The sequence below is a fragment of the Rhagoletis pomonella genome, unplaced genomic scaffold (genome assembly GCF_013731165.1).
Source record: "Rhagoletis pomonella isolate Grant_MI unplaced genomic scaffold, Rhpom_1.0 Rhpom_scaffold_00004, whole genome shotgun sequence".
NCBI lineage: Eukaryota > Metazoa > Arthropoda > Insecta > Diptera > Tephritidae > Rhagoletis > Rhagoletis pomonella.
The window spans coordinates 29,695,642-29,712,084 of record NW_023458558.1 but is presented as its reverse complement, the minus strand read 5'-3'; the positions used below and the strand labels follow the sequence as shown (position 1 = coordinate 29,712,084).

Here is a 16,443-nt window from a genome sequence, read left to right as displayed (position 1 = left end):
ATACACACAAGAAGTACTTGTTTCAGCCCCAACCGTTTCCGTTGCATCATTTCTGTTGCATCATTTCCGTTGCACCATTTCCCCCCCTGTCAGAGTATATGGCAAATAGGTGCAGTTTTAGTTAGTGTTGCCAGTGAAAGTAAATATCTGAAGTTCGTCCGGCACACCACATTTCTATGGAAAAAGCACGTCCACGCAACCATTTCAAGAGCCAAAAAATTTGATATTTTAAGGGGATTCAGCCCGAGAATTCTGATGTGGATGTATGCAGGGTTGAGTTGACAACTTACATCCAGCTACTGTGGATCTCAGGCCACAGGGGAAATAAGCTAACAGACAGGCTAACCGGAAAGCGGCATCTATAATCCATATGCGGCCTCAGCCTTACCTGGCTGACGCCAATATGTTTTACGTTAGTCCCTCAAAACCAATGCCTTGATCAGCGGCCTGAAGTGCAAGCATTATTGGTCCCAATCGGCAGTGCGGAAATGAACACAGGGATCGAAGCCTATCTAAAGTATTTTCCGTAAAATCATGCCGATATACTTACCGAAGGGCTGTGACGTATTAGCAGGTTGGAGCACAATTAAGTCTCCGGTCAGATTTCGTAGCCGACACTGCTACTAGTTGAGCTTCCACGCTGCTCTGACCACCAGTTCTGAACCCCTCACACTGGCACATCTCTCACTCGTACAAAAATTCCCAGAATCCTTATTCAGTCGATTGAACACCCACAGCGTACGCAACCCCGTCTAAAAACTTCCCTCGCAAATGCACTCAACATCTCGACCTTTTGACTAGATGTTCAGCCCTAATAGACATTGGGTTAAAATCAAAGAAGAGCTCAGAAATTAAAGAAAACCAATGAGAGAACAGCACTGGAGACGTTAAGCAGGACTATGGCAAGTTAAGTGATGACTTGGAGCAAATACTTAGTTTAAATAGATTCGATTTTTTTCAGTCTTTTGAAAAAGAACTTAAGAATAGCCATAGGCATACTTACGGGACACCGTAGGCTAAGCAGTCATCAGCAGTGTTGCTGTTGATAATTTTCAGAAAGTTGCAAAAAAGAGTCACCATACTTCTTGTCTTTCTATACTAAATAAACAAAAAAAAAGTCTAAGGTTTTAACTGTAATATGTTGTAAATAAATAGTTATTTATTTTAAGCCACACGGCCGATCTCTGTCACTCATATCTCTGTGACACATGTAATTTTTGAGAATTATCTCAGATCCGGAGAATTTTCGATGACAACACTGGTAAAAGCCGCCAGCTGTTGTCTTTTGTACAAGTAAGCAAACAAAGCAGGCGAGTTTGGCGTCGGTGGTAGTCGAGTGTTGAGAGTGGTGTGCTACAAGCCTGTAGCTGCCGGGCTCGATCCTCGGTTGGAGCGATTGAGAAAAAAAATTTTGTTTTTATTATTAATTTATTTTTTATTTGATTTGATTTTTATATTCTGTTTTACTTTATTTTATTTTCATTTGCTTTATTTCAGTTCACATTTTGACGTAGAATACGTCTTACCTTAAGGTATGGGGGCTATGTTCAAATGTTGTAGTTGTAATTTTTAGAGCTTCACAAAAACGCTTATTGCACGAGAACTAATAAAGCGATTTCAAAGAAAAGTGTGGCGTTTCAAAGATAAAATTCCAAACCTGTCGACAGATTCATTTTTGTAAATAACCAATTCGGTTTCTGTCGTAAAAACAACGGTAAACATTGCCTTATTTTGGGGTCAATTTTGAGCCTTTAAAGTGCTCTAGCAACTTATTGTTGGCATATATAACTTTCATTTTCGGGATATAGGTTCTTTGGAGCAGTAGAAATATTATCGGGTACAAATTTTATATAAATTTAACAAATATTGAGCATTTTAAGGCAAAAAATTTTTGAAAAAATTTGCAAATTTTTTTCATTACCAAAATGCTCGAAAACCGCTCGAATGATTTTGTTTTTGTTTTCTTTAATCAAAAATTCAAGAGTTTTCCTTTCGTTTGGTATATGGGAAGTATTGGTTGATATCTTCTATATATGTTTATTTTATTCAAATATATGGGCATAAATGATTTTCCATACAAAATCACCTCGTCATCATTTTGCAAACACGTGCATATGTTGGAAGTGTGGGAAGGAGACAAAAAGTATGTATGCGTATGTAATGCGGCTTTTGATAAACAGAGGCGCGCTATTTATAACCTAATCGCAGAGTTTTTTGAGATTTTTTCGTCTGAATATGATTTCGTTCTGTACTTTATTGATACTTTTTCGTAATTAAGAAAAATCAAAATTTATATTTTGCGTTTAACAGCATTCGAACCCGAGTCTTCCCGAAAGTTAACAAATAGTAACAAGTATCTCTGCGCCCTTAGCTACAACCACAACATGTAAATGTGTTTTCAAATGTTCAGTTTGAATTAAATTTCTTTCAAGCGCTCAAACAATTTTATATTAAGGTTTTTCAATAAATATCTTTTCTGTTCAAAATTTCAAATCTTTAAATCTCAGTAAGCTGTAGAAAAAAACAATGGTATAAAATAAAAATAAAAATAGGGCTTTCGCTTATATTCTCATTGAGTTCTTTTCACTTAGAAGTATGTAAATTTGTAAAATTTTGGAAAACCCCTTTTTTCTTAGTGTGTGATTTCGTTTTTGACTTGGATATGCTCTTAACCATACCACGTATTCTACGTTTAAATATAGCGGCTGTATCTCCGATACAGCCTGCAGACCAAGACGAAGGCGCTGGACTGTTCCTTTTTTTTATTTTACTATTAGTTAATTTACATTTTTAGAGTTTAATTTTATTAAAAAGTCAAAAGTAACTAACTGAAAGTAACGTTAAAAAATATAGAACTTATAAAAAAATTAATACGACCGAAATAATTGAAAATTCTACTGGCCGTTGGACTCGAACCCACTACCCTGCGGCTCGTTAATCCGCAATACTGCCGTCTGTTTATCTGCATAAGCGTGGCCGTCTGTCTCACGTTTTTTTCTAAGCTTTTCAAAGGCAGACGACGGGCGATCGCTGTTAAGAAAAAAAGTTATGTGTGGATCCCAGATGCAACTGGAGTGAAACGTCTTCCTATTACTCAAATAATTGTCCATTTTTTTGCAGAAAATTTTAATTTTGAATTCAAACTCATCATCTTAATCGTAAACCTAACATAGTAAAAAGTCTTTCGTAAGTCAAGTGATTGAGAGATGGTCATATTTGAGATATATACCTTCATATTTTCGCACAGGGGGGTCAAAAAATAAATGTCTAAATATCTTCGAAGTGAAAATGATTGGCATTAGAAACTTTTTCATTGTGGAATCGTACTCAAACACTGATATTAGATGTTGTTTATCAAAAGGTGAAAATGAACCCCCAGTAATATTTTAAATTTGAAATTGGGGTTTAGTGTTTTAAACTGATTCAGGACTCTTTTGAGAATTGTAGAAGTCCGATAGACGAACAAAATGCGGACAGCATAACATGACTTTTTCTTTCACTGGAAAAAATATTATTTGTTCTAACCCTTTAATGTTGGTTGTGAATTAGTAATAGTAGGATTTACCGTTGCTTTCAAATTAATTTTTTGCGGATTCTTTAACCATTTAGTTATATTCTGCTGCGGATCTTTTGTGATTGTTTTTTTGGCATACACTTACCGAATTCCCATTAAATTTTCATTAATTTTAGTTTATAAGAAATTTTATTTTCAAATTTCCTATATCTTGGCCTACTTAATTTTAACGGTACTTAATGAAAATATTCAAAAATGTACTATTTCTCAAATTGTTTTCCTTAGCTAATTTTGTAATTTAAATGAACAATATTTATGAATAAAAATCCAGACACTTCCTTTAAATTTGCTGAGCAAGCAATTTCCACTATCGATTTCTACACTTTGTTACAAATATGCAAACAAATGTGTGTACATTAGGGTGGTCCAAAAAAAAATAAAGGAAAGTCCCTAGGACTGTTAAATAGCGAAAGAAATAATTCGCCAATTTTCTTATTTTGAAATCAAAAAATATTTAGAGGTAGCTTATTTTATATGGAAAAATAATTTTTCATAGAAATGGTATTTTTCATAGAATGGTATAGTATTTTTCGGTCGGAAAACTTTTTTCTATTCAGAAAACTTTTAATAATAATACCCAATTGTTTATTTTACCATCTTTTATTATTGGCTATTTTTCAAAGGACCCCTGAGACCCCAAAAACGCAATAGGGGGCCCATAAAAAATCTCAAGAATTTAAAAAATTGTTAAATAATAATAATAGATTGGCGCTTACATATTCATATTTAAGTGTTTGGCCGAGCTTCTCCTCCGATTTGTGGCGTGCGCCTTGGTGTTGTCACACAAAGGGGAGAGACCTATGTACAGTGTTACGCCGACCCCGAGCGGCGATGGTTTTTTATGCGAAGCTGTTTTTCATGGCAGAAATTCACTTTTAGGTTTGCCATTGCCTGGCGAGAAACAACTTTTTTTGATTTATTATTTTTTTTTTATATTGGATTGAACCGGGCTTGAACCCAGACCCTGCGGAGTGGTAGCGCACAGCGGCCGCCAATTAACAATTGACTATTATCGTTGAAAATCTCGTGAAGAAAACAAAGTTTTCTGATCGAAAAAAATATTGATTTTCAAGAATTCTATATCGTTTACACGAAAAATGTTTTTCTGACTTTTGCAAGCATTTCAAATTCATTTAAAATAAAAAAAAATTAAATTGTTCACAACTGTTGTTGTTTGAGATTGAAAATTAGGATGTGTGTGTGTGAGTTTGAGTTTTAAATTTTTAAATTATATGGCAAACGTAAGACTATCTCTCATGGTTTTACCTTGCTATGTTTTTATCATGATAAAATACATTGAAAATTTTGAACGCTTTGAGCGACCTCTATATATATTTGTTATGTCAATATAAAAAAACTGGGTATAATTTTTCCGGTAATATGACAATCCTACGGAGTGAGAGTATTAAAATTCCGACTTCACTTTTTCGCATGCATTTTTTTGGCCACCCTATTGCACATGTGTGTTTACCGCAGCTTATTTACAAGTTCATTAGACTTACATATTTACTTGCTCAATAACTTTGTCATTCATACCACAAGCTGTGCATATATACATACATATATACAGTGAAACCTCGATATAACGAAGTTGAAAAGGTTGAACAAATGCTTCGTTGCATATACAGTTTCATTATATATATATAGGATATCAAAACCTCGATATAACGAGGATGAAGGAAGATGAAAATGCGTTATAACGGGAATCTCACCGTCAACATATACAGAATACATTAGCTCTAATCCAATACTTTTCGTTCAAAATCCTGTAAAAATGTCAAACAGCAAAATTACTCTATGAAGTGAGAAGAAAAAGTTCGGTTAAAATCTTGTAAAATCTTCATTCTCTACACAACTCTCCAAAAATCGCTCTCATTTGCAGGATTTTGGAGGAATTTGGAGTGCGGGATAATTTTTCCGGCAACTGCCTGTAAGTTTTTGTAAAAACCTGTAAGTTCATGGAGTACTCCAGAATCAGAGCTATTATTTATATAAATGCGGTTGAGTCGAGGCTTCCTTATATAAAGGCTTTGGCCAACGGGACTTTAACCCTCAATATATTCCGAAGGTTTTCATGCTCAAAAATTCTACGTAACACATATCTGTGTAGCATTTTTGTATGGAAAATTTCGCAACTACCAGGATTTTTCAGGGGACTCAACAAAATTCTGTTATTTTGACTTTATCTTTGTATCAAGGTTCGTTATATAGAGACTTCTCTGTAGAGACTTAAATCCACACACTCACACATCACTCACTCGCTTTCCCGACAACACAAATCAAATTGGCTGTCAATAATTTACGCCAGCAAATCGCTGTACGCGCCATTCGACGTCCGCCATCCGCCATCCGCCATCCGCCGTCCGTTGGCCACATGGAGCGACTATATGCGCCGCGGACGCTGGTAGTATCGATTGACACATGTGCCACATGCGGAGGCGCCTCATTGCAACGCGTCACAGCAATATTTACATTAGTGGCCATGCGTCAGGGCCCACGAGCCGCCAACTCGCATCACACGTTTTGGTGGCGAGAACAGTCAGTCGACGACGACAAACGCCTTAAAAGTTTTTCCCACCATCTCACATTTTCTTTCAGCATTAACTTCGTTGTTTGGAAGGAAACGGAAGGGGGCTGCATAACGAAGTGTGGTAGTGTTAGCGATGCGAATCCTCACAATAGCCAACTAACTAATCAAGGCGACTACGTAAATTCAAAATTCATTCTGTTTTACTTCTTGCAATTTAGCTAAGATTTGTTGTTGATGCGGCGGCTGTATCGTCCGACGTAATATTAGCGATTGAAAACTGCTGCGACGATGACACGTATGTAGAAAGAACCCGATTGCCCACATTGTAATTGTAACAGCCAAAAGTGCCGTCTGGAGTGAAAACGAAGGGGAAAAAATAAAAATAAAATATCTTTAGGCTCGCATCCGCGTTTGTGACTTTGGCCAACAGCGTCCCAAACGTTTAGTTGGCCAGACGCAGAGGTGTGCGGGGGTCAGAGTGTGCGGCTGGCATTTTGCAGTTGGCAATTACAGATTTAACATTTACATTTGAGTTTTTCTTTATTTCCCATATTCAATTTCAACTTATCGTTCGTGGCAGAATCGCGCATGTTAACGGCAATTGCCGAATAGGTTGAGAAACTGTTTCTCTATCTTCACATTCACGGCATCGAGCGCAGCAAACGGCTGGCTGTAGTGCTTTAGTTGCTTTAAGTTCAAATGGCGTGTAGACGCTTAGTCGTGAGAGAATCAAATCAATTAATAAAATTAAATTTGCATATAGGGGGTAGTAAAACTAAACGCGAGTGCAAAAGTTTCTAGTTTAAACATTTTTCCAGTAATATTATTTCGCCTTTAAAGGTCACCTATTTTTTACCGCTAACCTTACAGTAACTAAGAATATTATTTCCTGTGTTCTTCTCGCAATAATTGCAGATCACCAATTCCCCATCGACCTCACCAACGTGGCCAAGGATCACACCAACCTTGAGAATGATCAACTGCAGTCGCTCTACCGACGCCTCTGCATTTTAAATCGCTGTGCCAGCATGCGTCTCGATCAGTCGCACAAGGCGCAAACGCCGCAGGTTTGTCAACTTCCCCTCTCTAAATTACCCCTTAAAGTACAACACATCATCAACTCATTCACGTACGATTCATACCAGCAGAAGGAGGACTCCGACGATGAGAACTGTGCACTCAGCGAAAATTGGACATTCCAGCCACATATACGTCGTTGGTCGCGCATCGGTGAAATGGGTTTGGAGCTGCCACCCGCCGGCAAATTGAATATCGAGAAGACGGAAAGCTCGTCCAAGGAATCGAGCCCCGATCGGTTTGAAGATGACAGTTACGACCTAACTGGCGGCGGTCTCTCGCTCACGCTGCCCGGTAACTCTACAGATTCCACGCTCAATGAGTCTGCCGACTCAGCGGCAGTGCGTTTGCGTCGCACTGGCAGTGAACGTTTCAAAGATGGTGCCAAGGCATTACTGCGCCGCGTCGAATCGATAAAGTCGCGCAGACGAAAGCGTCAAAACCGCGAAGGTATTGTTATAAGTGGACCACACGCTTTAGACCTGTCTCAACTGGGACAACGTGGTAGCTTGCGCAAACCTGATGCTGTTTATTCTACACCTCCATCGCCATCAGCGGTCAGTCCAGTGCACACATTCCCGAAGGGTCCCATGTTTGGCAATGAGCTCAAAGTACCTTCGCAAAGTGAAAGTTTCCTTGGCCCGAATCGGGCGAGTCCCAAACGCACACCGACCACACCACGTTCGATGCGCACAAGTCCACTACATTTCTTTTCCAACCCGATGCCGCATTTGAAGGAAGGCAAGTCGGATGATTCGTCTTCATACTATAGCGATAGTCAGGAGTCGTCAGCGGGTGGTAAATTGTCGCTGCGGAAGACACCATCCAAGACACGCAGGTTCTTACAGCGTACTGGAAAGGTAGACGATATCGGCGCGCATTCAGACTCGGAGTGTCACCACGGCAGAAAGCTATTGATCAAGGATGCAAATTCGAACACAACTGAGGTGAGTAAACTGTTGTGTAGACTAGGCAAATCAAATTGTTTCCCTTTGTTATCTTATCGCTTAGATCAAGGTTAAGAAACTGGCACGCGGCGGCTCTCTCAACCTGGGCAAGGATCCGAAGAAGCGTGATGGTTTCCGCACTGCGAGTTTTCGTTCGCGTTCCACCTCACGCAAAGAGTCCAAACCTGAGGAAGCGGACCATGTCAAACGGTAAGCCGTCTGCGTATTTTAGCAAAAAAAAAAAAACACTGCTTATTTTTATTCATTTAACTTCGTGCTTAAGCAGTCAACCCGTCGTACGATGGCACAGTTTTCAGATGGAAGAGCGCCCACAAATGATTTTCCGCAAATGTTTCTCCCAAAAAGTCGATCCTAACGTAAATGATCATGGCATTCCATTTGCCGCCATGTCGGCGGGACAGCTGCACGTTCTGCGCAAGCTGGCGCTGGTCATACTCACTGGCTACATGGAGCGCTATTGTCCAACACATCGCTCCGGCTGGAATTGGGAACTGCCGAAGTTTATTAAGAAAATTAAAATGCCTGACTACAAAGACAAGAAAGTGTTCGGTGTACCGCTGCTACTGGTGCTGCAGCGCACCGGGCAGACGCTTCCTGTGCCGATACGCGCTGCATTCCGCTGGCTGCAAGTGCGCGCGCTCGATCAGATTGGTCTCTTCCGCAAGAGCGGCGTCAAGTCACGCATTATCAAGCTGAAGTCGGAGGTGGAGCAGCTCGATTCCTCGGTGCTCTGCATGGAGGTCTACGATACGCAGCAGGCTTACGATGTGGCCGATATGTTGAAACAGTATTTCCGCGACCTGCCCGAATCGTTGCTTACGACAAAAATGTCCGAGACGTTTGCTGCGATTTTCCAACGTAAGTTCAAAGCAATTGACTAACAAGAAAATTAGAATCGTAGACTAACCATTTACCATTTGCAGATCTGCCCAAGGATGTACGCTTGGAGGCTGTTCAATGTGCGGTGCTTTTACTGCCCGACGAGAATCGCGAAATACTCTATGCGTTGCTGGAGTTCCTCACGCTGGTGGCAGCCAATGCGGAACAAAATCAAATGACCGCCAACAATTTGGCTGTGTGCTTGGCCCCGTCGCTCTTTCATAGCAGCATTTCTACGGGCACTGCTTCGGTTTCAGCCTCGCCACGACGCCGCAAAGGCGCTGGCGTGCCCGACGAGAAGGAGCTGCAAGAGGCGAAGGCGTCACACGAATGCCTGGCCTTCATGATTGACAACTACAAACGCATTTTTACGGCAAACAAAGAGAAGATTAGCAAATGCAACTTTGGTTATATGGAAGAGTCGAAACCGGTGCCGCTTGAGGCGCTTGGCGAGGGCATGCAATTCCACAATTGGCGCGGCTATCTGTACGAGTGCACGAGTGCGACCATCAAGGAGGGCAGAGAGAAGTAAGTGTGATAGAATGGAGCATGTGACGTTATGAATGGAAACAATTCGAAACCTGTTTTTTCTCATTTCAGGACACGTGGCTGGTTCACGATCTCATCACAAAACGACAGCAATGTGGACATTGCCTACAAGAAGGTTGGCGATGGCCATCCTCTGCGTTTGTGGCGCTGCACCACCGAAGTCGAGGGCCCGCCGAAGGAAGTGCTGGACTATGTCATTAAACAGCGCGCCTCCTGGGACGTAAACTTGCTGGAGAGCCAAACAGTCAAGAAGTTGGATGAGCGCACTGAAATCTTCCAATACGCCATAGATGGCCAGTTCACCACCGATTTTTGTGTCTTACGGTAAAACAGCAGTTTGTGTGTATGAGTGGAGAATTGTTTGAAATAATATTTTCTTTAAATTTTCCAATGCAGTTCTTGGCAAACAGACTTGCCACGTGGCGCTTGCGTCATTGTTGAGACTTCCATTGACCATGCCAAAGCTAAGCCGATGTTCGGCGCTATAAGGGGTGTGGTGCTGGCTTCGCGCTACTTGATCGAGCCGTGCGGCAGTGGGCGTTCGCGCGTTATGCACTTGGCGCGAGTGGACGTAAAGTAAGTGGGTACAAATGTACACATATACATACATATGTATACAACGTTGCGTAATGTTATGTATATGAAAATTTGATATATGTATTAAAATTGCCTCACCTGAATGTAACGCAATGCAACGTAACGTAACGCAAAGTGCAAAAAAATTATCGAAATTCTAATTTAAAATTCTATGTCCAAATTTTAATCCTTCGATCATAAATGTTTTCTTTTTTCAGGGGCCGCACACCCGAATGGTACAACAAGAGCTACGGGCACATTTGCTCGCATTATTTATCCAAAATTCGCATGGCATTCAAACATGTGGCCGACGGACCCGAAAGTAAGGTGTAATGGAGACGTATCGAATATTAAATGGAAAAAATGGCAAACACAGACTCAACTTAGGGGACAAAAAACAAACTTTAAAACAATTTTGATGCCCAAGTAATGCCGAAATACCCCAAAGACATCACAAAACTATGGAAACCGATAGTACTGATTTTTACAAATTCTTTTTTACGAAACTTCGAACGTCTCAAACCTTAAAGGCATTTACTTTTTACAAGCGAAAAGAAAAACAAAGAAACAAAATCAAAAAAAATTTTGCAAAATGCTTTTTTGAGTAAAAGGCGAGCACTTTTTGAACTAAGAGCATAAAATAAGGTTTCACAAAACTTAAAAAGTACCTACGTACGTGCCCTAAATACTTTGAAATTATTATTTTTTTCTAAATTTATAATACCAAAAGAAATTTTTAAACAGAAAAGTACGCGTGAAAAATATACAAAAAATTATTATAACTCTCGTGCGCTCTAAAACACTTCAGAAATAATACACAAAATAGAAAAATTTACATTGCCAAAAATTAAAAAAAATCAAAAAATCGATGAATAAATAGGAGCATCAAAATATGCATTCTCAACCAACAGTAGAAAGCGCCACAAATATCAACTCTACTATTTGGGAAATAGTACTATTATTAACCTAAAAAATATATAATAAGAAAAACAGATTAAAGTAAATAAACATATTTTTTGTATATATGTATGTACATGTATTATAAGGAAAAGGTTCATATATTTTCCCAAATTGACAGTATGCAATATTTTTTCGTATCCTTAACCATTAATATAATTGTAAATATTAAAAACAGAAATATAACTTTTATTTAAAAGGCATTGAACCACGCTAGAAAATAAGAAAATACAAACAAAAGCAAACAAAAAATATAGCAGTTAATGGAAATGTATGTTAGTCGCCTAACACAAGATAATACTCAAAACTAAGCATCACAAACGTTTATTTTTTACCGAAAAATTATTTTTTCTTAAAAAATCTACATAAAGAAACAAAACTCAAATAACACTCAGAGTTACATACATACATACATACGTAGGTATATAAAAACACGATTTTTTAATAGATATTTTCAAACTTCGAGTACCAAAATAAAATGTATGTATATGTACCACATTTTATATGCTAAACTCAACTAAAACTAAAAAAAAAAACGTTTGGTAAATGTATACATAATTGTTAGCTGTAATGTATGTATGTATGCATAAGCCTGAAAAGGAAGAAATGAAAGCTTCATAGGAAAGCAAGTTGGGCAAAAATTTTTAATTAATCATAAGGTAATAGAAATGAAAAAATCAGTGAAAATTAGAATTAATACATAAATTAGGACAACACTTGAAAACACACACACACACACTTGTGGCACATGAATTGTGAGTATGTAACAGTAAATTATTCAAAAGCGAAAAAAAAACAAATCAAAAGCAACCAACCCCACAACTGGCAATGAGAATGCAGTTAATTATTAACTAAATCATAAAAAAAAAAAATAATTTACATGTGTGTGGAATGGAATTCAACTAGTCAAATTGTTTAAATTTTAAGCTTAACGGTGTACTGTGTATGGAACCAGATATGTAATAGTTACGAGTAACTCGACAAATGCAATGCTGCATTGACAGAGAGAAACTGAAAAGAGAGAAGTGAGTGGGAAAGAAGAATTACATAAAATTAATTAAGTTAATTGTTATACCCAGCAAATAATTGTAAAGTACTAACCTTAAACAATTTATGTGCCCGAATACCAACTCTATGTGAAAAATGAGTAGAGCAAATTGGTCAGCAGTAAGAGTACCAAACATTTCAAGGAAATAAATGTATGTATGTATACAAATGATGGGACAATTTTAGTAATTATTTAGACATATAAAATTGTGTTTACTCAGATGTCGTTTTTGCTGCTCTACGTAACTGAAATAAGTAATAAAATAAAACATATACAGATACATATATAACAAAAAATGTTTTATTTTTAATGCAAAAGGATATGAACGAAGAAGTTGGCGACGTAAGTATAGCAACCACTGCCTTAAATGCTTTCAATGCGTTATGTCCTTTGAGAGCTAGCAAGGATAAAACGAGGCCAACCTGGTAGATCCTGCTGCTGGTAACTTTCTGGATGCAAATGAAAGCAAACCTTCTCGAACAATATGAAGCGTTCATTTGTGATCGCAAAGTTTAGAAAATTGTATCTAAAGGTATGTATGTACATTAGGGTGGTCCAAAAATGCATATGAGAAAAAGTGAAGTCGGAATTATTATGCTCTCACTTCTTTACCGAAAAAAGTATAACCTTATTTCATTATTTAGAAATCAAAAAATATTTAGAGTTCGCTCAAAGCGCCCAAAGTTTTCCATGTATTTTATACGGGGGAAAAAACAAATTTTCATAGAAATGGTATAGCATTCTTATGAATCAATATTTATATATCTATCGGATCCGGGTGGATTCCAAATTCTAATAGTGCAAAAAATTGGCGTAACTTGATCACATAAATATTAATAAGAGCATTAAAGTTTCGAAAAATCTCTTAATTTATGGTTCTTTTATAATTTAAAATTTTAGTATAAAAAGTGCCAATTTTAGGTTGCTAGAAAATTTCGTTGATTTTTGGCTTTGTTTTTTCTTTACGGTTTCACACATTTTTCGCGATTTTTTAACAACTTGAAACTTGCACTTTATTAAACTAAAATTAAAAGCGATACAAAACTGCAAACTCAAAAAATCTTAAAATATATATACATATGTATATAAAAGAACCGTGATTTGAGAGACTTTTCGAGGCAATTTTTTTTACAAAATCTTTTTTATTTGGGCGACCGTACATATTATCTGAATAGAAAACGAGAAAGAGCTTACATAAATCTCTCCTTGAGACTTAAAATGAGTTTGCTCGCCGCACCACTATGCGCTTTGGACCAGAACATAAGCGCAAAAAAACGGAGCCGACTTTAAGGCAAGCAGAGTAGAGGAGTTGATTTTAAAATTACGTAAAAACCGGAGAATTCTATGTATATACTTACATATATCGGAGTAATGTCCATAAGTCCGCTGGGCATTACACATTGCATACTTCCCAACAGCGATATGAGTTCATATGGCCATATAAAGAGCTAGAACGTTTTTTTGGTTTACTTAATTGAAAAAAAAAAAATTATTTAAATTATGGTGTTCTTCAAGCAACAAAAAAAATTGCGCTTAAATGAATGAAAGCGCCCAGTCATTTTCTATTCACAATTTTTTTTACTGGCATTCCCGCATTTGGTTTGCTACACAAAAGTGGAATATAAATAATAATCAAAAAAGAAATACATATTTCTTTCCAATAATGTCTCCATTTTCATAGCCCCCACTGTGTGAAAATAGCGTTGCTTGCTCTAAGGCGCAGTTGGTTAAATGTTTCGCTAACTTAGCCAAGACCACAACCTAGTACTGTGGAACGTTGAGTGACAATATTAAGGTGACCAGATGCGAGAATTGTAAATTTTTTGTGGAAAATATGAAAATCCAATTTATTATTACATATTTATTTTAGTTTTCGCTTGAAAGTGTGAATTTTAATTTTCCCTAAACAAGTAACGTGATAAGATGGAGGGCAGCACCATTTTGGAGTTTGTCTATTATATGCATATGTTGAAACAACTGTATTGAAAACTAGCCAACATGTGAATCTGGGGGTTTTTAGGGTCGAAAGAGGGCGCTTTCGTGCTTTTTTTTATTTTAATGCCTTTTTTCCGAAAATCGACAACATTGTTGCGAAAATTCACGAAATTTGACTTTTTCATAATGCAATTTCAATTTTTAAAAATTATTATTATTTTTTTTTTATATTTTATTTTAGATATTAAATTTGAATTCAATCATAGGAGGAACAGTAAGACGAAAAAAGAAACCGGAGCGAGTTATTTTTGAAAGTCCTTTTTGCTTTCATGTCTAGGGAATTTTTCACGGCTTTTTTACCTTTACCTTACCCTAAGCTTTTAAATACTAAGCTAGAACTATCCTAATATAATTACATATACGTACTTTTGACCAAAATGCTGATCTAATGAAATTGCTATTGATATCTTCCAATCCTATAATCATATTACTTCGACACAACGTAATAAAAAAAAAAAACGGGAAAAGAAGTTGCGGCAGATCTTGAAGGTCTTTTGGTATAAATATTTTTAAGCCACTTTTCATTGCTTTTCGAAGTCAAATTTTAAAATGTATATTTTTTTATTGTCACTTAGAACACGGTTACCCACGAACGTGTACGTAGCGTAGCGTAGAAGTACGTAGAAACATCAAGTTTGGTGTTGATAGAAATAGAGAGAAGCAACGTATACGTCACGGTCACGCGGTGGTGAGTTTTTGTTAACACGCAAATGCCATAAAATAGATCGTGTCAGCTGACACGTTCTCCGTTTTTACGTCCATGGGTAACTGCACTTTTATAGTTGAAAAATTTTCAAGCAAAATTTTAGTAAAATAACATCAAATCTGAAGCAGTTATTTATAAAATAGTTAAAGTTTAATCAAACATTCAAGTACCCTTATCTCGAAAACCGGAAGCAATCAGTTAAAACGGGGATGTCATTGAATTTAGAACATCCCAATTAAGTGAGTTCAACTTTCACAATCTTTGCTGAAAATTTAAAACTTGCACCGCGTAGTCTGAACCCAGCTTATTCTTTTGTTTTCTACTGCAGCGATCTAAATGTTTATTTCTCGTCTAACTTTTGAAGCACTTGATGAAAATCAATTACAGTTATATTTATCGATTTATTATGAGATTACGAATAGAATCATATATAAAAAGTAGGTGTGCCCACAAATAAAAAAAATTACACTTTTGAAAGTGTACCTGTTTTTTTTCGATTTGCACATATACCGTATATTTATCTTACAATACTTTATAATTTGAAAAAATATATTTCCACTTAACCAGTAAATTTTCTTAAACCTCTTTAGTTTGATAACCGTGTTTTGATATTTTTTTTTATTTTATCCTGTTAGCTAAATATTTTTTTTGTTTTCAAACAGGTGGCAATCCTCTTCAAAAACATTTTCTGCATAAAATTTCCTAACCCTCTTTAGTTTCATACCCATATTTCAATATTTAGTTTATCTTGTAAAATATCATGTATCATGTAATATCATGTCATGTATGAACACAAGTCCACATATAAGCTTGGATCTTGAGAAAAATAGGTATTCAAGTAAACCGGGATGTATAATGTACAGACATCCGCCTGTTGCAATTTTATCATACGTGTAGATTATGACTTCTATATTTTTTAGTGTTTTTTTTTTAGTTGGTTGTTGACTTTTTTAATAAAATTAAACTACAAAAATTTTGATTAAGCAATAATAACATAAATAGCGGTTAATAAAAAACAAAGGAAAATAAAATATATAAATAAACTAATACAAAATATAAAAAAGAAAACGTTTTTAAGCAATCCGTGTATCGAGGATTGAACCTGTGTCCTACGGAATTGTTGTACGCAGCTCTTACCACTCGGCTACTGCGGATGCAAAAACCCGCCTGCTTTGTTTGCTTACTTGAGCAATAGACAAAAGCTGGCCATTTTGGACAGTGCGGTCATCGAAAATTCTCCTGATGCCCATTAATTTTGAGGTTTAACTGTAGGACTAAATCCGCATCAATTACAGTTAATTACCGAAGTAGGTAATTCCGAATTAACGAGATGATTCGGATCAACGTTGCTGTCTGTCTATGCCCTTACTGCCAGTAAAATCCTCTGCTAACATTTGTGTAGAACGTTTTACCTGAATTGCTTTTTAAAAGAAACTTCTTCAAAAAGAAAAATAGTGCAAAAAGTCCGGCAATGGCAGATTTTAAAGGGCTAATGAAATTTTATTAACATTATCACATCCAATTGAAACAGTTTTATTCTCAGTTCTAAATACCTTCTTAGCAAACGCTTAAGAGACGTCACCT

At 36.9% G+C, this 16,443-nt stretch overlaps 1 protein-coding gene and 1 long non-coding RNA gene across 10 annotated transcripts in view; one reads left to right on the top strand and one right to left on the bottom strand.

The window, feature by feature from the left end:
- LOC118737427 (rho GTPase-activating protein 7) overlaps positions 1-11,790 on the top strand; it is a 396,184-nt gene extending 384,394 nt beyond the window's left edge. For 4 of the 9 annotated variants that reach the window (XM_036467902.1, XM_036467901.1, XM_036467903.1 and 1 more), the window contains 7 exons: positions 7,020-8,128; positions 8,193-8,338; positions 8,412-9,007; positions 9,073-9,556; positions 9,629-9,901; positions 9,974-10,153; positions 10,372-11,790. In XM_036467902.1, coding sequence (XP_036323795.1) covers positions 7,020-8,128; positions 8,193-8,338; positions 8,412-9,007; positions 9,073-9,556; positions 9,629-9,901; positions 9,974-10,153; positions 10,372-10,486 — 2,903 coding nt within the window. In that variant the 3' untranslated portion in view covers positions 10,487-11,790. The remainder of the gene's footprint in view (positions 1-7,019; positions 8,129-8,192; positions 8,339-8,411; positions 9,008-9,072; positions 9,557-9,628; positions 9,902-9,973; positions 10,154-10,371) is intronic. The other 5 variants (XM_036467908.1, XM_036467910.1, XM_036467907.1 and 2 more) reach the window with 4 other exon arrangements.
- A 203-nt stretch (positions 11,791-11,993) lies between these two features.
- The window catches only part of LOC118737429, a 153,816-nt gene continuing 149,366 nt past the window's right edge, over positions 11,994-16,443 (bottom strand). Inside the window, exon 3 of the long non-coding RNA XR_004992812.1 lies at positions 11,994-12,403. This is a non-coding gene — a long non-coding RNA (uncharacterized LOC118737429). The remainder of the gene's footprint in view (positions 12,404-16,443) is intronic.